General features: G+C 41.0%; 1 protein-coding gene across 3 annotated transcripts; it reads right to left on the bottom strand.

The window, feature by feature from the left end:
• Positions 1–361: 361 nt before the first annotated feature.
• On the bottom strand, positions 362–22445 carry MCOLN2 (mucolipin TRP cation channel 2). Of its 3 annotated transcripts, XM_067300994.1 has the most exons (15): positions 22421–22445; positions 19190–19349; positions 15936–16109; positions 12116–12269; positions 11500–11587; positions 11212–11308; positions 10605–10704; positions 9307–9369; positions 8900–9015; positions 7234–7383; positions 5600–5701; positions 5376–5498; positions 3632–3838; positions 2140–2255; positions 362–829 (listed from the first exon to the last, which is right to left on the bottom strand). In XM_067300994.1, exons 2-15 carry the CDS (start codon positions 19343–19345, stop codon positions 793–795), a joined length of 1683 nt encoding a protein of 560 aa, XP_067157095.1. In that variant the 5' UTR covers positions 19346–19349; positions 22421–22445; the 3' UTR covers positions 362–792. The 3 variants fall into 3 exon arrangements, with proteins under 3 accessions (XP_067157095.1, XP_067157096.1, XP_067157097.1); XM_067300995.1 differs by lacking the exon at positions 9307–9369; XM_067300996.1 differs by lacking the exons at positions 15936–16109; positions 19190–19349; positions 22421–22445 and adding an exon at positions 13541–13602.
• Positions 22446–22976: the final 531 nt, after the last annotated feature.

Below are 22976 nucleotides of genomic sequence, written 5' to 3'. Positions count from 1 at the left end.
ATGAAGCCTGCCATGGAAGTTTCCAACTACACAGTATTTACCTATAGCTAAAGTATTATGTTTAATCTGGGTGCATTGTACATCAAATATTATGGGTATAACAGAGAAGATTCAGGAAAAAATTGCTTTTGTTTTTAGTAAAGCTATTAAAAGAAAAGATTGTGAACTATCAGTGGCTTGTGTTAGAACTGATATACAAGAGGGAGAACAGCAATTATTCTGCACTTTTGCGCAGCTCCGTAGTTTTACATAGACTTATTTTAAGGAAATGAGTTGTGCCAAGTAGAAATTACAGTCTCAATGTTAATGCATCGCTTCAATAAGTGAAGTGAAAAACTCCTCCCTTCTTCTTGCCAAGAGCTATAACAGTCTACTTTTTATTTATTTTAAACGTGGAATTATTTTTAAATATCATTTCATATATTTCTTTCCCTTATTAACAACAACTGTTGGTTCAGGACCACTTTCCTTCTTCCTAGAGGTGATTAGCAAACAGAGCTCCCCCAGACACTTCTCAAGAATCAGCCTTCTTTGACGCAACCAAACTTTGGGCAAGAATACCAAGTTCTTCACAGCCTTCCTCCAAACAAAGATAGCTTCTGGGCTCTCACTGTGTTCAGCCAGCTGATGTCACATTAGCAGCTTTTCTTCCCCAGCACCTTAATTCAATAAGATTAGTCTGTTCACATGGAAGCAGGTCCAGTAGTTGGTTTCATTGCTATTTGGAGAATTATTCTTCTCCATACAAATATGCTTTCTTTGCATATTTTAGTAGTGAATTTCAGTGCATGATCAATTAATAAGTATCAAGTTGTCATCGCTCTGTTGTCTGTAAAAGAAAATTTCAGAATTTCTCATTCAGTAGGAAATACAATAGGAAATATTTGCCTATACAAAAATGATTTTTGATCCCTTTGTTTTGTATTTTCCTATTTCAGCACACAGCTTCCAACACTTACACTGGAACAATCAAGCAGAAACTGTTACAATAGCAAGAACTCCAGATTTTCACACCAGCTACCAGGCTTCTTCTCTTGATGCACACTGCAACACACTATACTAAAGCAGATTCATTATACTCAAGCAGACAAGATTCTCTTTGACTGCAGGGCTGACTTGGATATGAAACCTGAAGGTGTACCTGGCTGGAGTTCCCATGAACTAATTAGCTTTCAAGTGCCCACAGCAACTGCCGTGATATCCGCCCAACATCATCTCACTTAGTTCTTTCTGGCTAGGAGATTCCTTTCTCCCAGCATACATCAAAAGTAAAAAGCTGCATTTCACAAAAGCCTCAGTGCAAGTAGGACAAGTCTCCTACTGCTAAAATAGGATTTGTTACACCAGTTGAGATTCAACAAGCAGTCACATTCAGCTCTATTCCTCCTCCCATAAGCTGGTTGTCTTACACTGTGTCCACAGTCATTCCGTGCCCCAGCACGAATATCCCTAGACTGCCCAGTGACAGTGACAAGATCCCCATCCTCAGTGCTAGCATGGATTCAAAGGTGGGCTAGGTTTCCTCAGAGGCAGAATTCAAAAAATAGACTTCTAAGCCAGTAAGCACCAGGTGAGATGTCTGCACATCTCACCAACACCAGCATAAGGAGGACATCGCCAAGATCTGTGGAGGTTTGAAGTCAGTGGCAACCAGATATTTAGAAACATGTTCCCAGTATTTTGACAAATGATATTGGAGCTGGTTTACCACAGACATGACATAGCTTTGGGATTAAGCACAGGTCCCTTGCTAAATCACATTCTCTTGCTGTCTGCTATTACCTTAGCCTGGTGGAAGAGCGATTTGGAAACAAAAGAATCATAAAAGCCTAAGCAGCAGAAGCTTAATTTGCTCCTGACTCCCTGACAGTTCCAAGTTATACTCCACAGCTTCAGTTTCTGCATGGTAGTTTTTGTATGAGCAGAACACTTAAAAGTGTGCATTTAAACTCAGAATTACCTCCCCTTCACCATAAGCTTATTAAAGATCTAATTAAAGTAAAACACAAGAGGAATAAGAGTCCAAATATTCCACAGGTAGAATTCTGCGTGTTCCAACATTTGTGGAACAGCATGTTGCAGTAAGAAGCTAACTGATGCACCTCTGAGAATAACACTCACTAAATATACCATACTGACCTTCTACAGCAGCAGATGAATGGCATGGAAGCTTGTTCTTTTCTATAACCAATGCTGCCACACTCTTTTAGAAATTCATGTAGATCTGTTACTGGAAATCCACTTTGTTGATATTTCTGAAAAATAAAGCATCTTATTTATAACACGAGAAATTATTCACCCAATGTCTCTAGACTATGATAGCCAAAACTGAGTGACTACTGATTCATTTGTTCACTGTTGCTGCAAGAAGAAGAAACACCCCCACTCCCACCCCCATCCCTCAACAATCCCAGCCCAGAAGCACCCTATATATAGTTGGGGGAACAGAACAAACTAGAAATTCACATAAAACTCATACTGTTCAGATTCTCTGTTACATTTTGTTTACTGTCCCTAAGACCAAGCAAGTGATCTCTAGTCATACATTATTTCTCCCCTGTTCACATTAGCTGCTGTGCTTGCTGTGAGCACGCTGGGTTCACTTTCACTAGAAACCCCAACTCTAGGTTCCAAAGGCCCTAATGCAGATATTTAGCATTTTCATGCTGAGGAAGTGGTCTGCAAAACACCAGTTCAGCACAAAGTCCTCAAAGGAGAGAGTAACAGGTAAACACAATATTCCTCAGTTCAGACCATCCAATAAGCTCAGAAGTACAGACAGTAAGTTGTATTTTGAGACGCTTAGAAAGTAGAACTCTTGCTTGGTCAGGAAGTTGTGGTCCATGTAAGATCCCAGCCTTATCCTGCTGGCCTGTTTACCTGACACAGAGACAGAAAATGACAAGAGCTAAAAGAGCATTCGTTCCACATCTCCTTCCTACTGATACTGCCACTACCAGGAGTGCAAAGACGACAGCACTGGAGGACAAGAACTGAAAACTGGGAAAATTTCACTTTCCTCCAGTTTCTATCTGAAACTGATGGCACAATGTTACTTTAAATGAGAAGTAGCAGGCTTTTTGGAACAAATTCCTTAATAATCACACATTTCCCAGTGGCATATTAAGTAAATCTAGACAGCTAAACAAGTTGAATTATCCACTTGCCCTGAGCCACACCCCTGCCAAGTGGTTCTTCTCAGAGACGCTGACAAACCTTCCTGCCTCAGCTTCTGGTGCCATGAGAAGACATATTCACTCCAAACAAGATTTATCCATCTCTGTGCAACTGTATCTAAAATGACTTTTACCTACCCTCCAATTACCTACCAGCTTTGTTTTCATTAGCTATTACCGTTTTGAAGCCAAATCAAGTGGTAGGAAATACAGAACAGGGACACAGACTAAGCATGGTTTTCCAAGGCAATTATTGGCTACAGTCACTTGGGTGACTACCCAGTGACACCTCCCCCTCCCCCCCCCAATTTCTTCCCCAGATTTTAAGCTGAAAGATTTTAATATTCTCACGATTGATCATAATTAATGCTAGACATTATGGTGCTGAGCAATTAACAATAATGAATGCAGAACTGGTTAGAAGAAATAAGTATATGGGAAGATTAATGATTTACCTTTATGGTGTCATAAGAGTCTGTAATGAGTGCAATGAAAAGGCTGAGGATCATGTATATAAACAGACTAATGAAGGAGTACAGATACAACCGACTAAACAGCCACACCAGTGTGCTCTTCTGCTGGATTTGAGCAAATGTTGCAAACATATCATCACCATTGACCAAAGAAAACAGACACTCGGCCACTGTGTTCAGATCTTCAAACTAGAAAATATTGAGTACAAATAACTATTAGAACACGAAGATCACCCACATCCAGATTAAAGGGAAGGAGGAAAGTGTTATTAAAAATATATGGCGCCCTCTGGTTGCCACAAAACCAAAAGCAGGATTTCCATTCCCTCTCTGACCTGTAGTAGAGGAAGGGAAAACACATATTTCTCTACTTTTGAACTAAGACTTTCAGAATTTTTGAGCAAATGGACCACGTTCCTCTCCACCTGCACAGTAGGGGAAGGCTCTTACCATTTGCTATAAGGGACAGCTTGTGCAGGCAGAGCACGCTGCGAACCCTGCACTGGGCTCAGCACATTCTGCACAGAACCACACTGCCTTCCAGCGGGGTACAGGAGAATAGTTCAGAGAGAAGGCAAAGGGTGTGCGGTGGGGGAAAACACATCCAACACACCCTACAGTTATTTTCCTTGACGTTGACTGTGATATTTAGCAAGAGTTAACATTTTCATAGACAGGCATATCATGGACTACAATTTCTTTTACTCAGATAATTAACGTACTTTCTGCTGGAAAGTCAGAAGAACAATATTTACACTGTGCCTGTTACAAGCAATTGACCCTCTGGTATCACAGAGGATCCCACAGCATGTAGTGACTCCCCTAGAGAAACTTATTGTCATCAACTGAAAATATATGCAGACCGAATACCTAAGTTTCTTGAAAGACAGACTGACATTATGTCAGAAGAAACCTAACTCTGGGGATACAAGAAGCTGAAACAAGCACTGCAGCATGGATCTTTGTTACAGTATATACTGTGTATAATCAGAAATCAAGAATGAGTAGTAATACATTTATTACTCATTAATGGACATTCAGAATTTACCAGATCAGGAATCTGCCTTTTTGCCCAGACTGTCATATAAAGCATCCACCAATAAAGGAAACAAGCCAGACACAAATTTCTAGCTTTGAATCTGAGGGTTACAGCTGTTTCTGCTTGCAGTTGGGAACTTACAAAACTTTAGTACTGCACCCAGGTTTCAAACAGGAAGAGGGACATGCTGGCATACTTTTGGAGATTAATAAAGTCACTTATCCATCCATATTTGGGTCAACAGGTAATAGTTAAAGTTGCATAGCAAGGGAAAGATTTGGAAAACAAAGTCAACGAGATACCCTGAAACAGTAACAAACGCATCAGCATACCAATTGCATCAGGATTGTCAGAAGAGGGCGAAAGAGATAACGCACCCAAGTGCCTTTGGTCCCCTGTCAGACACTGTCTGGATAAACCATCCAGACATTCATCACAAACACAGCCTCGTGTTTGTGGTTATAGTTCAGTAGAATAAGGAGTTCAGTCACACAGTGACAAAGAATATAGTTACTTTGTTAAAAGGAGCAGGTGATAGAGTTAAGCAATTTCTTTCAAGCTTTTAAAAACATGAATTCAAGACTTGTATCTGTTAAAATAACTAGGAGCTCTACACAGTTAGGTATTTACACGTGGTTAGACAAAAAACAAACAAGCAAACAAACAAAGCAATAACTGCTGACATACCTTTTCATGATAAGGTCCCAATACAATCCAACCACAGAAAGTATAGCCAAGATAAATCATCCCAGCACAGCAACAAAATCTTAGAACTTTGGGCAGGGATGCTTGCATAGTTAAAATGAGTACCTATAAGTCAGGGCGAAAAGGAAGTCACATATATTAAGAGATCTGAATAAATGACAGACCTAAATGTGTTGCAATTGTTGAATATTTAATTCCAGCCTTACATTGTAGGTTTGAAAATATCCCAAGTATCGGATGACTCCAACCCAGACAAACAAAGTTGATGTTCCAAGTAAAATGCTGCAGACATCATAACTTGTGAGATTCTGAGGGATCCAAAAAGAGCAGGTGGTCAAGTCAAAGTGGTAGGTATGTCAACTTGACAACTATACAGGTGTCAGCAGTTCAGACAAAACTGGACAGTTCAATATTGAAATGACCTTGCCAAATCACAAAAATCAGACCAGTATAAACTGCAGTTGGAGATCACTCAAAAGCAATAGTACTGCATACAGAAGCACAGCTATGCTGACATTATTGAACAAGATTTGTATGAAGTCTAAAAGAACTAATGCCTTTGCTTTGGTTACAATATACTTTTAAAATTAGATTAATAGCTCCAAATTTCCATTTAAAAAGGTTAACATTTGCTACCACAAATTTTTCATTCACTGTTAAAACAAGTAATCACTTAAAAAGCAAACTTCAGGGCTACAGCCCTGTCTATGCTACAAACATGAACAGTTTTGAACAGGTTGCTAGCCGTTTGAAGTCTGAACACCATTTCCACTGCCAGTGCAGTTTATAACCAATTCTCTCCGCATTTTGAGTCAGCAGAAGGCTAGAGCAAGTCACAATAAGCACAAGAGCTGTTCAAGATTTTCTGTTCTCTCCCCTCCCCTCCATCTCACCACACAGCTGGACATTCCCAAGTGTTTCATCTGAAGGCCGCTCCAGGCATTTGCCCTTTGAGCATTAATACACATGGAGCAGCACCAACACACTAGCTGCCCCATTCTTCCCAGAATACAAAGTTTTTTGAACACATGAACTGTTGACACATGCTCTATTGCTAAAAAACCACACACACGCAAAGAGCTGCCAGCTGGACAAAACACATTGATTTCAGTAAGTCCAGACTAGAAGGTCAAGGACCAGTAGCTGACACTGGCTGTGCCTTTAGTTTGGACAGGCCAGGAAAGCAAGCCATAGTAGTAATGTTTCCAGTCTCATGAGCTGCTGAGACCCCTGTTTTATCAAAGGTAATGAGTCTTGATGTCTTTGTGCAATATGTACTGCTACTTCTTAATTATTAACATAACCTAAAGCTTTTAATTAGGAACTGTCTTTTCTATAGTATCTACAGCACTGTCTACTTACAAGTCCTAAAGCAGGGATTAAGGAGCTTAACACTATAGAAATAAGATGTTTAATTAGCTTCCAGAGTATTATTGAAAGAGTCTGGGGCAGTTTGGGGAATAAAACCAATTATTAGTCAAACTTGCACACCACAGCGTTTGTTTTAATGGATGAGGCTCACACATCCTCTTCGACTGCTGCAAGAATCCGTCAACACTCAGAAAAGAGGCATTAGTGCTCAGAAAGAGAGCAAGCCTAAGAGTTTGATTCAACATATGTAACAGGTCTCAAGCAGGAACAAGCAACACACAAAACCTCAGACAACTGCTTATATTCTACTATAGTGAATAACAACATGAGGGGAAAGGAAGAAACAAGAATTAGCAAAAGTAAAAAGTGACTAGTGACTAATATAGCTCACTCACATTTTCCCTAGTTAGGGCATGTTACACCTGGTTGTAACAAGACTAGTATTTTATCTGAAGCATTAAACTCTCACCTTGGCTTTTATTTCCATTTTTAAGATTGATCCAATGATCGTCATCATATCACTGATAATTACCAGGACATACCATCCATTTATGAACTCTAGGCGATCAGCATTACAGACATGACGTTTATATTTCTCCAGGAAGAAATTCACAAATCTCTGTTGAGAAGCATTTAGATGTTTAGTTACAGGTCCCCTTAAATGAAAGATATGCACAGATGCCCCAGTATTGTAGCAATGCTTGAATTTCACTTGCCCACTTTTCCCACAGTATTTGCTGGAATAATAGCCTAAAAATCGTTAGTAATAGCAACAGGAAAAAACAAAATACAAGAAGAGATTTTAAGACAGGCTTAGGTCATTGAAAACCAACTTTTCACGAAATAAATGACTTCATAACTGACCCCCAATAACCTAAGCGTGCATGGCTTGTTATCCCCTTTTCAAACTCCTTCACAAGAGGTTTCTGTCCACCCCCCAAAAGAGCATGACCACTCAGCTGATGGAGTGAAAGAACATGGAAAATTAGTAACTTCAATTCAAATACAACTATCAGTCAACAGCTCTCATTTCCAACAGAGCCAGCAATTCCACTTCCTGCACCCAGTATTGCCCATCTGCTTTCACTTGTTCTCTCTGCTCATGAATAAATGCTGCTGTCCCAGTTCCTGACAGTAACTTGCAATACCTTTGCTGATCTGTATCCTATTCACCTTTGCCTTGTTTACAAGTTCCAAAGAGGGTATATTGGATTAGATAAGTAGCTATCTGCACTTTCATATGCTGCATGTCCTGCTCTCTCTTTTCCAACTCCCTTTATCCACATGCTTAGAAAGTGTATCACAATTAATGGTACTAAATTATGTAACAACTCTGGCCTGGGGTGTGAGAAAGTGTTAAATATCAACCAGGCTCTGGACATTTGGGAACTCTTCCAGCACAGCAGTTTTACAGTGCACAACTCAAGTGAACAGAAGCTTCCCGTGCAAGGCCATCTCATGTTTCTGCATCGCTTTCTTTGGATGGGAAGAGTTGGGTCTGCTTACACGAGCTCAAGATGAAGCCAGAGTTAGTCTCAGAGTATGCAGAGGAAGACAAGTGGGGAAGAATTTGACAGCAGATTGTAGTCAAGAATTGTGAAGGGAGAAGGAAAGAACTGAAAAGGGTGGTTCCAGCCCCAGGAAGACCAAGACAACAGCCAAATGTAAGAAGGTACAGCATACAGTCTATTTCTCAAATTACAGTTGGCTTTGAAAAATACTCATTAAAGCATTAATTCACAGCATGACCTGTATGGGTGCTCTACTTTGAAGCCAAGGCAGAAAGAATTCATGTTTGGAAGGTGTAAAATGCATTGACTGATAGCAGCACAAAGATTCAGAAGTTTTTTTGCACAAGATACTCTACAAAATTAAGTCAATCCCCCCTACTTTTGCCCTTGACACATGCAACAGAATACTTACTACAGTACTACACAAGCAAAAGTAAAATTCATTGTGTTGGTGACTGTTTATTACAGACCTTTACACATTGTTTCTAGAGGCACAGATACACTAAGAGCACAACATGCTGCAACAGATACACTGATACTTCATAACTTAACACTTCACAAAACTAGTATCAAACATGATAGCAGAGACAAAATAAGCATGGAGACTATGAATATTGTACTTACTTTTTGCAGTCTCAAGGCAAGAATAATGGATCGTGTGCAGAGGATAAGAGAAGCAAGGCAACTTATAATGACAAATCCATCAAAAACCAGAACATACTGAGTGTTCTTCTGGAGAACTGTGAGTCACAGAAAGGAAAGAGTTAGTCTTTTCACATCTCTTTGGGAACGGATTTATCATAAGCATTGACACCTTTACAGAAGGTCATGTATTTTGCACTTAAGTCTCTCACCCCATAAACAGATGGGCTATTAAAAAAAAAAAAAAAAAAAGCAGCACACCACCTTTCTGCAAGTATGTCGCCAGCACAACTGAACAGAGAACCATAGCCCAAGAGAGCTACATAGACTGGGCCACAAACATGAAATGCACATTTCAAGTTCTTCAAAATTAAAGAAAAAAAAAGTACATTGATGCAAGCTTCTCATTTTTCCACTAAGCTCATCTGTCCATCTGTGCTCCAGTGTTACAACTGCATGGAATAAAAGAAATGCAGGATCTGGTTGGTTTCAATACAATTAAGTTAAACACATGTGCACACACACACACAAAATAATCACACACACAACCACTACACAACTCTCCACGCACACAAGACCATTTCTTATTCCCTGACCTGCAGTCAGAAACTGTACCATACTCTTGTCACACACAGGTTTAGAAGCCATCATGTGAACCCAAGGATCACAGCTTTTCAAAACAGGTATTTTCTTTGGCTTACTCGCATCAGTTCTTCCTACAAGTTTCACAACGTAGTTTTTAACTACATAAACAAACACTAATTTTTAATTGGTATAATACCTCTTCAGCTCACCTTTATAATGAAGTTACATGCTCTCTCTCCCTTGGCTGCTCATTATATGCAAATAAACTACTAAAGAATAGTTAGTTGAAAGACAGCTGCAAGAAGTTACTGAACATACACACAAGTCACAGTGCTTTGATTACTTGATTCATACTGTAAGATACCACTTCAATGCCAATAAAACACACTATTAGACAAAAGTTGGCTTTGGCCAAGCAAAGGGGAGGCCGCTTGACATCTTTCTTAATAGATATCTTGTATAGCTCGTAAGAAACTATTACTCTGCCACACTCCTTTACAGCAAGTCACTGTGGGGGAGAAGTAGTTGCACAGTGCTCAGTCAGTGACTACTCCTCTGAAGGAGTCTTTAGCATCCACTTCTTAGCTGCCAGATAAAGCCTTAACAACAGGAACAAGGTAGACGCCACCCTTTGCTTACATGCATCATGACAGTTAGCGGCAGCAAAAAAATAATCTCTAAACCTCTAATCTCAGAAATAGTAGGCTTCAATTAGCCAAAGAGAAATAATTTTGAAGGCTATAAAGGCTTGAGTTGGGAATTTACCACTCTTAGTATATTAAATTGAATTATTTGAGTAATCTCAGAGCAACAGAACAACTAAAACCTATAGAAGAAACATTCATCCTCCTTCCAGATAAAGCCTGGTGACATATACAGCTGTATAGAGATGCTTATATCATCAATACCCTTTCAGAAAGGAATTAAATCCTGATTACTAACTACAAAAATGTAATGAGTCGCATTAGGCAAGGTTTTAGCCTTAAGGTGGTAGAGAAGACACGGAATATCTTGTTAGTCCAATTGTTATGGACCAGGAGAAACGGAAGGAGGAGATGTTTAACACTTCCATCATGCAAATACATACACACACAATACTTACTAGAACCAGATATGTGCCAGTCTTTGCATTCTTGAATATCAGTATCACTATCAAAATAAATTTTGATTTTTCCACTGTGGGCTCTATTATTGAAAGTAATCTGAAAATAAAGGTAAATCAGAAACAAGACTAGCAAAATATATTCCATAAAGTAAATCTTGGTCTGTACTTTGACATAATATGCATTAGTATTTTTAGGTAAGCATTTAAGAAAGCTGTCACCATAAATGACAGCACATACAGAAGACTTGAGAGCACATAATGTATAGCATTAAAAAGCAATAGTCCAGAAAAAAAAAGAAGAAAAAAAAAAAAAAGTAAATTTAAGTTTGTTAGATGAGTAACAATTACTTACCCCCTTCTCAGACTATGAAGTTACCAGCTGGAATAGGTTACAAAACAACATTGTTCCATGGCAACATAATTTCTTACGGGCTTCAGCAGCCTTTGGGAAAAGGGGGTTAAGCATAAGGCAGCTTCCTCCTAGGCCAGGACATGCCCAACTGCTTTTCCATACAGTCTGGATAAGGATACCATCTATGGACCCTTGTTACTATACAAACAAGTGTTAGAAATTTAATGTAAACCATACCCAATATTCACTTACAGTATTTTGAAACGCGTAACAGTCAGGCAATTCACGGGCATGGATTGTTTGTAGAGCAATGCCTTTTAGCTTGAAGGAGATTTCAACTTGTATAAGCCTGAATGTTTAAAAGAAGCGTATAAATACATATACAATCAAAAATACAAACATACATAAAGCAAGGAAACCACACAGAACATAATGCAGCATATTCATATGAAAGGACAATAAAAAATAAAATTAAGAAAAAAAAACAAAAAACCCACAAAAAACATTTCCCCCCCCCCAAAAAAAACCCCCCAACTTTACCTGTAAAATTCAAGATTGAAAAATGAGGAGTTCAACTTCAGTTCAGCCTTTTTACTGGCTAGCTCCTGTGACTTTAAAAGGATACATTCTGGGGAGGAAAAAAAAAAAAAAAGGGAAGAAAAGTTAAAGTTTTAAAAATTCCACACAGAAAGCAGCATAAAACTGAAATATTCAGATTCAAGCACAAGTCATAGTCAGGCATAGTGTTAATTTTGCACAAAACTATTCATACAGAGCCCAACTAGTGGGATCAGAAGCAGGTGCATGTAGTAACTCTTGAGAAGCTATGAGGTGGGACTCTGCTCAGAGAGGTGCTAAGGACACCCACTGAAGCTGCAGCCTTACCAGCATTGAGAATTCTGTATCTGAACCTTCTGCATTAAGAAAAAGCTAATGAACAACAGTTGAAAAAAAGGCCAGAGAAACCTTCTTCCTATAAACTGCAAAGTCATAATTTCTAAGCAAATACTGTAAAGCAAAGGGGGGAAACAGCAACAAGCATGTTAGTTTTCCTGTGATTGCCATGCAAAAGCTATTAGTATTAAACATCACTGATTTACCATTACAGTGTAAATACTCCCTGGCAAGAAGTTTTTTTAGTACAACAGTTCCATACCTGTTTCAGTAGCAACATCTATGTTCAGTGTATCATTGGAAGGAAGCATTGTGCCTTTTTTGTACTGCTGTTTACAGATTTTTAAACCTGATCCTTCATTTTCATCTTGTTCATAACCAAGCGTCCCCAGGGAAATGTTCTTTAATTGTCTGTACTAGTTTAAAAGCAAAACAGAACTAGAAGTTAACAAGAGATACCAGTTTGAGGGAGGAGCTGGGGTCTCACTACCTATTCCCTGTCCACCCACTTTATCTTAGGTCTTTTTGCATTTGACATAATAACTTGCAATCTGAACAAAACTATTTATATTAATGTAGCTTTTACATAAGAACTCAAAAATAACAAGTCTTTAGTTTCCCATAAAGCCTGCAAATTGAATGTGGACATATCATGGGAAGTTGAGGTGGCTGCTGGCCATCTGCATTAGTAGTTCTTGGCATTCTGGTTACACAGTGAGTAGGAGCCCAATACCTGCTGGGGCACCTGCAAGTGATTACATGTGCCATACAGCAAGAGTCTAAATTAGATGCCAGGTATTGACTTTAATGCAGCATTGCCACTAACCACACATACTCCATGGATCTCTCTTATGTATTTATTTTTTAACCATTTGAAACAAAGATCCTCTGATTAAAATTCAGCACAATTTAAAAAACCCTAAGCAACATAAGACCCTTTTCTGTCCTGAACTCAGATGTTGGTAGGATGGCCAGTTAAAAGCACAATACTAAGAAGAAATTTAAAAATGTATATAATCTTTTCAGACTTGGTATTAAGGCCTGAAAAGATTGGTAAATGGTTTTCATACTTCTCCTCCTTTTCCTCACTAATCCCTCCCCTAAAGCAATCATCTTACAGAAGGCAGGAAATAAACCTGCCTAAAGTACTACTGGCTCTGTGAAAAGGTTGGGATTGAAAGTATGAGCAATTTAAGTCACAGTTTCAATCTCTGTCCCCAAAATCCACTCTGATAACAAAACGCAAACTGATCCTTGCGTGGCTATAAAACGGCAAAGCCACGTATGCACTATATAAGTAGCATCCATGGAACATGTACAGAGCTTGGGCAACCTTCAAAAGCAATTTAACCTGCCTGCTTTACGCAAGCACAGAGGCAACTGAAAGCTTGAAAGGCACTTTCTTCACTTACTCTAAGTACAAGTAAAAGCAAGCTGTATCATCTATCGTTGTAGTCGCACCTCCCAGACTTGCACAGCTGAGGCAAACAGCTGGGGGCACAGCACTTCTTACAGTTCTTGACTCCTCAACGGTGGAGCACATCTACGACTAACCATGAAAGCAGTAATTTGTCAGCTCAGCTTAACACCAACTAACATCGCCCAAGAGAAGCCAGATAGACCAATGGTCCTTTAAGGAAAAAGGCATAAACATCCAGTAATTCATTAATTTCTATTATTACCTCACCTGACAAACCAGCTCAGGGCAGCATACATTGGTCATCTCTGCAGGAAGTATTTATTGTTCTGGGAAGTATTTCCCAGGAGGCTTGAGTTCACAAACATGGGTAGTCAGACAGGACTTCCCATTCTTTAAGAAACTTGCTGTTCAGTTGATTTTGATATGGATTAGACCTTCTCTCCCTTAAACACTAATCTGGTTATTAATTACCATCCATTGTTACCCTATTTTTTTCCCCTATTGGCATTAACTGCATCAGTCCCTCATGTAAGACTCCCTACGGTGATACAAAAACCCAGCAGCTGTTAACTACCGCACACTCCACATCCAAAAATGGCTGTAATGGGAACCTGCACATTCCCATCCAAAGCTCTGCCTCACAGTGCTGCCCTTCAAGTCTTCACAGCTGAGCTTGCAAAAAGTTTAGATAGCCAAGGAGAAGACCACTGCCTCAGTACCCCACAAAAAAGTTATCTTAAATCAAAATAAACTAAGGAAGCCAAGTCTGACTAAGGCATGTCAAGTGAGTGGAAGCAGTAATTAGTCACAATTACACATCCCTCTAAGGCCATCACCAGATCACTGCATCTAGCAGCTGTTGTTCTGCCCACACACACCCAGGGGCTCTGCCGTCCTGACAGTAACACATGACTGCGGAAGTTACCCACATATCACTTTCAAATAACGCACTACACAACAGTAGAAGTAAAACTCCATTTCTATATTTCCAAGCAGCCTAAGACAGAGCAACCAGCAGGAGCAAGAGTTCTGCAACATCTTGGTACTCCATACTCTGCCAGATGATGGGATACAACCATAGCAACTCTGCATGGCTTTTTTCATAAAAAAAGTTTCCAGATTAGACCAGAGAGAAGAGTAGGAAGAAGCTGCATACTCTTCAAGCAGAGAAGTCTGTCGATTTTTCTGCAAAACATGAAAATACCCCAGTGGTCCATTACATATAGCACCCCCCACCAAGGCCCCCCTCCCCCCCAAAAAAAGCCAAACAACCACACACTGTGGATTCTAGCTGCCCATCTCGGAATAAAAAAAGGCTTAGGCCTTCCTAGAATGCTTAAAAAAAAAGTCTCAGTGTTCACCTGAAAACCACTTTAAAAAAATAAAAAGGCTTACATGAGATAAAAACTGCAGGAACTTCACAAGGCACTAAAGAACCCAGATTACATGAATTTTAAGCTCCTCAGAGGGCATGTCTACATTTATATAATATAGACATTTTATGAAGAGACCTTTTTCTGATGCCTGTATCACACATTGGCTCATTCTTGAGGATATAAAGCTATTATTTCTCTACTGTCTTCTATCTGGGCTTCACCTCAGTCTTAGTGCCTATAAAAGAAGGAAAGTAAAGCAAGAAAGAAGAAAAAAAATGAAAAGAAAAGGAACAAGTTATAGCAGAAAAAGCAGCAACATTGAGAGTTCAAGGGAAGACCAAGAAAACTACCTCAGGACTCATTGAACATACCAGGAGTCAGATTATGGGCCTTGTCCAGCACAGCAGAAACAGAACGTTTGATCTGTTGATGGTTCTGCTGTAGCTTACAGGAGATGGCCAAGAAGCAACGAGCCCCTGTACAAGTGCCTGCCTGAAAAGGAGGCCTAGCCTTCACACCATAGCATTTCCCAGATGCCTGGTGGGCATAACTGATGCTTGGCAAAACAGCTTTAAACCAAGCCTCAAAGCTGATGTCCCAAGGTCAGAGAGAATGAAAGGTGGCTTAAGGCCACTTTCTTTCTGTTCATCCCACCTGAACTGTTTCTGGGAAGATTTGTTTTGTTTTGTTTTTTAAACACACACACACACACACACACACACACACACTCTCATCTCATGACTTTCAAATGTAGCAGTATTAAATAAGAACTGTTTATTGAATTCTTATGCTAGATTTATTCCCCCTCCTCCCACAATTGTAAAGGGACTGTTCTTTAAAATACCATCCGTAACCAGGGCCAGTGTCCCTGCATTACTGGAAGTACTGTATTCCCCATTTCGAGGCCTCTGGCACTTACTACAAAGCTGCAATTCAGTATAGCTGTAAGCACAAATTTTTTGAATACCATACATAGGTATATTCAAGACCATAGCTCTTCAAAGAAAGACCTAAACAAAGGTTCTAGTTCATGTAAGATGACCAATCTGCAAACTTTCTGGACTTCAGCACTATGCACTAAATGAACAAAATTTTGTGTTAGATTTGTCTCTATTTCTGTATCTTGGAGACATCTACACACAAACTTTAGAACACCACCTAAGCAGACTCACTGAAATATTAAGATTAAAATCTAAATGGAGACAGAAAAATAGAACCTGAGCAGAAGTTTACTAGCTATAGCTTCAGCTTTAATGCTATTCTTCATTATAAACAAACGCACTTACCTGATTAATAGCATAAAAAATGCTATCATAAGCTTCTTGCTGCGTATATATACTGCAGCTGTAGTCATCTTCATCAACACCAGAATATCCTTTCAGGAAAAGGTGTTTAAAAGCAACAGCGTTCTCCTCTTTGAATGAAACCACCAACTGGTTACTCAAACCAAAAAAGATAAGCTGACAACGGGAAAAAAAAACAAACAAAAAAAAATTGAAGTGTTCAAGCAGCAGCATTTTGGAAACAGCTTCACTTCTTTCAACTATAATAAACAGAAAATAAAAAGGTGCCTGTTTCTGTAATGTGGCTAAGACAGCTAGATCATTTCTACCTTTCACATATCCTGGACCAACAACTCTAACTGGAATTCACCAAAAAATTGTGGAGGATGCAAACGGCAAAAGAGCTAACCTAACAGTGCAGCCTGCTAAAACAGAAGTGCTCCATTTGCTATGGGACAAATTCCAGCAGCTTCTTTCTGTCTGCAGTACGACACAGCGCTAGAGCAAGACTATGCAGGACCCCACAGCAACTAAGTCATCTGTTTGCCCCAGGTGCTTGTTAAGGAGGCTATGATAAGAAGCAGCAGCACACAGCAGAGTGTGCATTTGTGTAGGATTTGTGTAGGATTTGTGTACACTCATCAGGATTTGTGCAGACCTGTGTGGATGCTCCCAATCTTCTTCCACAAGGAGAACACAAACAAAGTCTAGAAGCGGAAATCAAGCAATGAGTTGCTTGACAAACGTAGTAGCAGAAGGAAATCCCAGACTCCAAACAGCTAACTCTTCTTCCTAGGCTTAAACTATTTACTAAGAGCAAACGTGAAACTGTCTCATTACTGTATGGAGTTTCCAAGCCCCACAAGAAACTCACAGAAGTAGGGAAGAAATAAGAGTGAGAAACTCTAAGCAAGAGAACTGTGATCTCAAAAATCTCCCAAAGCAAACAGGAGGGTTCCCCTAACATACTAATTCCTTCATTCAAAATAACAGAAATCAGAAAACATTCCTATTTGTCCCCTTCACTGGAATACTTCATCTTTTGTCCTAGACAGCAATTACTTAGATCTGGGCTGGGCTGAAAGAATACATGAAGCAGGACTATTTACAGCAAGACTCTTTGGTTGTATGGCAAAGTTGCAGCCAGGACGGACAGAGAAGGGGATGTCAGGTGTGCCTGGGTCTATACAACCTGTATAGTAAGAACTGAACTTTCACTCTTTTATCCAACTTTTAAATCAACTATTTATATCCTCAGGTGACTGTGAAATTGCTAAGAGTGCTACAAATGAATCTGCAGCACTCCAATATCTCTACAAAACAGAGGTCTTCCAACTACAATGCAGAAAAATAAGACAGGCCCAATAGGTTTGTCTCAGGGGACTCCCGAGGGGATTTCAGCACAGCTTTGGAGTAAAACACATTTCCCATACTAGGACAGGAACCTCTTCTGCTTTTCAGTAAGGCACAAATGCCCCAGCTGCAACACCAGACCAAAGAAGCTGCAGCAATGGTCGTGCTTAATAGGCTGTTATCAGACAAAAACAGCCAGAAGAAAGCTTAAATTATTCCTAAATCATCCTTCAAGGATCTTGCCTTCATTCTGAAGCATAGAGATGCTTGTTAGAAGCTGCCTATTTACTATTAACTCAAGTTCAAGACTGCCTTGCAGAGCAGCAGCACATCTTCCTTCAGAAACCGTTTTCCTTTCCCTGCTGGCTACCTGGCTGGCATCCAAGCAAGGCCAGGGCTGATGAGTGTTGCAGTGCACTGACAAATCCTAAAGGACCCAGCAAGTCTTGTGGCCTTAGAAAGCAGGGCAGTAGAGCACCCCTTCTGCTCACAAGGACTGAGAGAGACTGGAACAGCAGATAGAGAAGTTATAAGTGAGTTCATTTACTGTCCCAAGAGTTTAAGCCAGTCGGCTAGGATATATTGAATAGTACTGAACCTTTTAACAGCCATGTGAATAATGAGACAGAACAACTTCACACCTGAGGTTACTGCCTTGTCATCCTTTCTAAGACAGTGCAATAATCCGTATTTTAGGTGCACCTGCTTGTAAGACAGGGCAACCCTTCCCTTGCTTATGACAGTACCAAGAAAGTAAAGGTACTTGTTCTGCTAGAGTTATGTTGCATTTGCACTGTCCTGTTTGCCCGCACACACACACACTTTAATATGCTCCCTATTCTCAGCAGCAAAGTCACTATGGGTAGCAATTGTGCCAGCATTAGCTTCAATAGCATATTTTAAGCTACCCTTGTCTAGGCAGACTGACTGCTACACCCCAGCCTTCGCCTGCAGACAGAGCTGCATTAGGACTCCCACCACTGCAGCAACAGAGGCGGAACTCTTTGCCAGCAAAGCCAAAGAGCTTGCCAGGGCTTTCTAGAGGGATCTGAAGAACACAAGCGTTCAATACAACACAGGGACATGCAATGCTTCATTCTGGCAGGTAAGTCAAATACAAACCCTGAATTCTGCAACTCAGCACATTTTGAGGATTTGTATATTTAGCTGTACTTGCAAAGTGCCAGATGTCAGTCCTGTATTTCAAAGGTCCAGGCAAACCATTTCTACTTACACGTTTGCCCCATTCTCCTTCCCCCATCCTCCAGCCAGCATTTCTCAGTGGATTGCTAAACACTCAACTGCACTGTAATAAACAGCAATTTAAAATTCTCTTTGCCCCTGCTTACATGTACATCTGCAAAGTTTGAAATACATCATTTGATACAAGCAAGGGGCACATCCGACTTCAGTAGCCCAGTCATCTCCATTGCCACCAGATAGACTGCAGCACTTTCACACCTGAACCTGCACATTTAGAGTTGAGGACTACGTTCCAAACGCCGTCACTTTCACAAAGCAGTGCAGTGAAACAGTGATATATTAGCCTAAAGGGCCTTGAACGCAGCAGGGAACAGAATATACAGCAGTATTGTGACAGCAAGCCTAAACATTTCATAACACAGTGTTGGATTTAGTGGCAAGGAAGAGTAATTTGAAGTGTTATCTTAAAAACATTAAATTACGAAAGCCTCCTGGAAATTTGGGGGCAGTATTTGACCAGATAGTTTAGTTCACTGTATTCTTTCACCACACTCCCTCTTCACAGTGTTTTTTCTTTCTGGACTAAAGAGCAAAGTCAGTAAAGAACATCTGGAGATGGCAAGGAGCTGGAGCACAGACCTACTGCTTCTCCTGTGTATCATTACTACACTTTCTAAGAGTAAAAAGAGAGAAAAGATTACCTGTGTAGTAACCATAAGTATCTTCAAAATCTGCAAAGCCAGTTTCCATGGTACTTGACGTCTTGCTCTGTATTTTTCACATGGGTTCATGAAGTAAAATTTCAAATCCTCTTTTAGAGCCGTTTCTTTTAGATCTAAATCTGACTGGGCCAGCATATTTCTGCCATAAATAATAAGTTAATTAGAAACCAACAGAATGTTTTGGCAGGCAGTTTCCTCATATTACAGTTTCACCTTAGTGCTCCATATGACATAAAAGGTCTGTAAAGTTTTTCATAGCAAAACATAAAAAATATTTCCCTATGATCACAAGATGAAAAAATAATTACATTAGATTATCATAACACGACATTTAAACAGTTATTTCTCAAGACATATGCTTTAAATAATAGGACATGTTATAGCAATAACAAGTTTAGTTTTAAGAAAGAGGTAAGACTTTTAAATAAACAGAGGCTATTGTTAACACACTTCTCAGAATAAGCCACATCCTACCTCCAGAAAGAGGTGTCTCAAAGACTGAGCCACCTGAACAAGCTTCACAGCATAGCCATGCTGTGAATGAGCAATTTCAAGGACCAAAGTTATAAACACTTACTGCTCTCAAACATTAAGGCTAAAACATCCCCATGCATTTTAGATTTTAGGCATGTAAAAGTAAGAGGAACAAGCACAGCGGGCTGTTGTTGTTGGCATCTCACATCCACTCTAAATTTCTGCCTCTCAACTGAGCAGGGCACTGAAAGCTTTTTCCTTCTCCCTGTCTTTCTAACCCTGTTTTCCAGTACTGTAACTGTCAAAGCTTTCCTAGTTCAGAAAAAGACCAGGACCAATTTTTTTTTTTCCCCTCCTTCCAACCATTAAGATAGAACAATCGTATCTGAAAATAGCTGCAGAAATTGATTCCTACCAGTTCCATTAAACATTCCCAATATTCTGAGTTTTATTAAGGATACCATTTTCTCTCAAGGTCAAAACGGAAAACATCAAGCCCAAGTTTCCAGATACATTCTGATTTCTTTTGTCCTCATCTGTCTAAAGTGTATAGTTATTTCTGAGCCTGAACTCTAGAATGCAAAATACATTTGATTTGATAGAACCAGCTACCTCATAACAAGGAGTTACAAAATATGGTAAAGGCAATACAGTGGCATTCTCCCATAAGAGGAAGTGAAAACCTATTTTAACATAGGGAAGCTCAAAGGTTACCCTTATTACATGGAATTACATCAATCATTCATGAAGATGATGAGGGGAAGTTGATTTTGTTTTTGAGACGGGGGGGGAAAAATCACAAGAAGAGTTTTAGAGAAGATGACAGCCTGTAGAGTACCCCTATTCAGATTAAAACAAAATGAAAAACCACTGTATTGGGCTAGTTTTAATGACATTTTGGATATAAATTCAGAACTTTAAACACATGTGACAGAAAAGCATATAATTATTATAGCTGTGGGTATTGTCCAAGGAAACAGCTACATATGCACTTCAATCCAGCACGAACATCCAAAGAAATAGTTGCTCTTACACCAGCTTCTCTTGAGCAGACAGAAGTATTTTTGTGGGCACACAGTGAATGAGATGTGACACAGAATAAAAATAATTAGAGTAGGGGGAAAGAAAGGGGAAATGGAACAAGTTTACACTGGAACTGATCCAGATTCAAAGCATGAGGTATAGCATAGGGACCACTTCAAGGCATAAGCAAAATCCTCCCCTAAACTTTCAGTAACAGTACCTCTGAAATGACCCATTTTAAATCAAGCAGCAAACCTTATAAGAAACAGTACATACTTACAAATTCAAATACATACCATGCAAAACATGGCTTTTTTTTCCTCCTCACAGCTGTCTTTTAAGCCCCTACAGCTATTCTAAAAACTCCACGCTGACTAATAACAATACTTTCACTTTTACACAACCCTCATTTAACTCCACTGGCTAGAGATTTTTTTTACTGATGCCTTTAGCTTCCTTTATTAATTCTGTAGAAACTGGTAGTAGGAAATTCTTCCAAGAAGAGCAAGGTACTTTTTCAATTTAAGAGCAAGAGATGAGATTCATGCCTATATCACTGTTGGGCTTTCAAGAATTTTGCTCTTGGTAAGTAAGAGGCAGAAGTTCTCTAAGGTGATTTTTAGCCATACATTCAGCAATAGAAGAAATACAGCAATTATTTTCAAATCTGTCAGTTACTAGAATGGATTCAAAATAACATCCAACTAAACTTGTATTAAATCTGCAGAACTAGAAACTTTGATCCAATCATTAATAAATAAATAAAAAGCTCTGAGCTATTAAGGGTGACCACATATTAAACAAAGCATTTAGTTCTACTGGATGTTCATTAGCCTATTATTCTAAAGACAATCCAAACAAAACACCTAAGTCCAAGACAAAGCCATGTAATACTAAGCTCAGACACAGTAGTGTAATTCGTATCACTCACCAGATTTCCATAATGTTTTGTAAAACAGATACAAGCAAAGGTTTTGTGAACAAAAAAATAACTCTCCTAACATGATAGCCTCACTTTTCTGAGGCACACATTTAAGTATCATTAAGGATGAGGTTATCGGCTGCAGTCATGCTTTAAAACCCAATTCATAGTCTGGAGGTATCTGCAGTGGCATCATGCGTTCCGGCTCTGTTACAACCCTAAAAGCGTCATTAGTGCAGGTGCCATCGCAATGCTTTAACTAAGAGGACGTGTTCAGCCTAAGTGTAAGCTGAGGAATGCCATGCAGAAGTGGTGATGTGTGCTACCGCTCTACCAAAACGGGGACAGGAGGTTTTGTTCTGTTGCCTGCCTTTCGAGAAGCGTTAATAAATTTGAAAAGTCCTGGAAAGAGCTTTAAGAACGATCTGTTGTTTGGGAGGTATTTTAGAGTGAAGCATTTGACAGCTCAGTAGTTTATTCAAGAAAGAGGACGCGGCAGTCATGACTACAATCTACGGCTACTGACACATGAAAATAAGCTTTTACTACGCAGCTCTTCGCCTCGTGCAAAAAGCACCACGGGCCCGGGTGGCCGGACAGCTGCAGAGCACGGTGCTTCTGCAAGGGCAGCAGCTGGCTGCGGGCACATGACGCGCGCCAGCGGCCCGCGGCGGCGCCGCTCACGCACCCGGGCTGCGCCGCCGGCGGGACGCGCCCACGCCGCTGCAGGGTTGGGGCTGAACCCCCCGCGGGGCAGCGGGGCGGGGAACCGCCACAACCCGGAGACCTACCTGGCGCCGCGCGTGGCAAGCAAGCGCTGGGAGCGGACCTTAAGCCCGTCCATCGACCCCGCGCCTGAACGCGGCGCTGCCCCGCGGCAAAGGCGCTCGCTGTCCCACAGCGCCCACCGCTCACAGCCTCCGCGGCCGTTACCGCGCGGGACGCGGCCGTTACGGCGCGGGAGCCGCAGCAGGGCGCCGCAGGCGGTTTGCGCCCGCCCCCGCGGCGGCCGGCGGCGGAGCGCCGCTCTCCCCTTCCCCGGCGGTGCGGCAGGGCCGCGCCCGCTCCCGGCCTGGGGCGGGGCGACGCCGCCGCCGACACCGCCGCCGCCGCCGCCGCGGGCAGCCCGCGCGGGGCAGCGCGACCCGGCCGGCGCCACCGCGGCGCCGCCGCCCCGACCCGCCCGCGGGGCAGAACGGGAGCGCCGGGGCGGCAGCCGCCGCCGCCGCCCCCAGCCCAGCCCAGCCCAGCCCGCCCGCCCGCCGCCAACGGCCGCCCGCCCGCTCCCTCCCTCGCTCGCTCCGTCACTCACCCGCGGGCGGCCCGGCCGCCGGGCAGGTACTTGAG

Source organism: Apteryx mantelli, chromosome 8, assembly GCF_036417845.1.
Source record: "Apteryx mantelli isolate bAptMan1 chromosome 8, bAptMan1.hap1, whole genome shotgun sequence".
In the NCBI taxonomy this organism is placed as follows: Eukaryota; Metazoa; Chordata; class Aves; order Apterygiformes; family Apterygidae; genus Apteryx; species Apteryx mantelli.
Note: the sequence above shows the minus strand (reverse complement) of the source record. Positions and strands in the feature narration are given on the sequence as shown.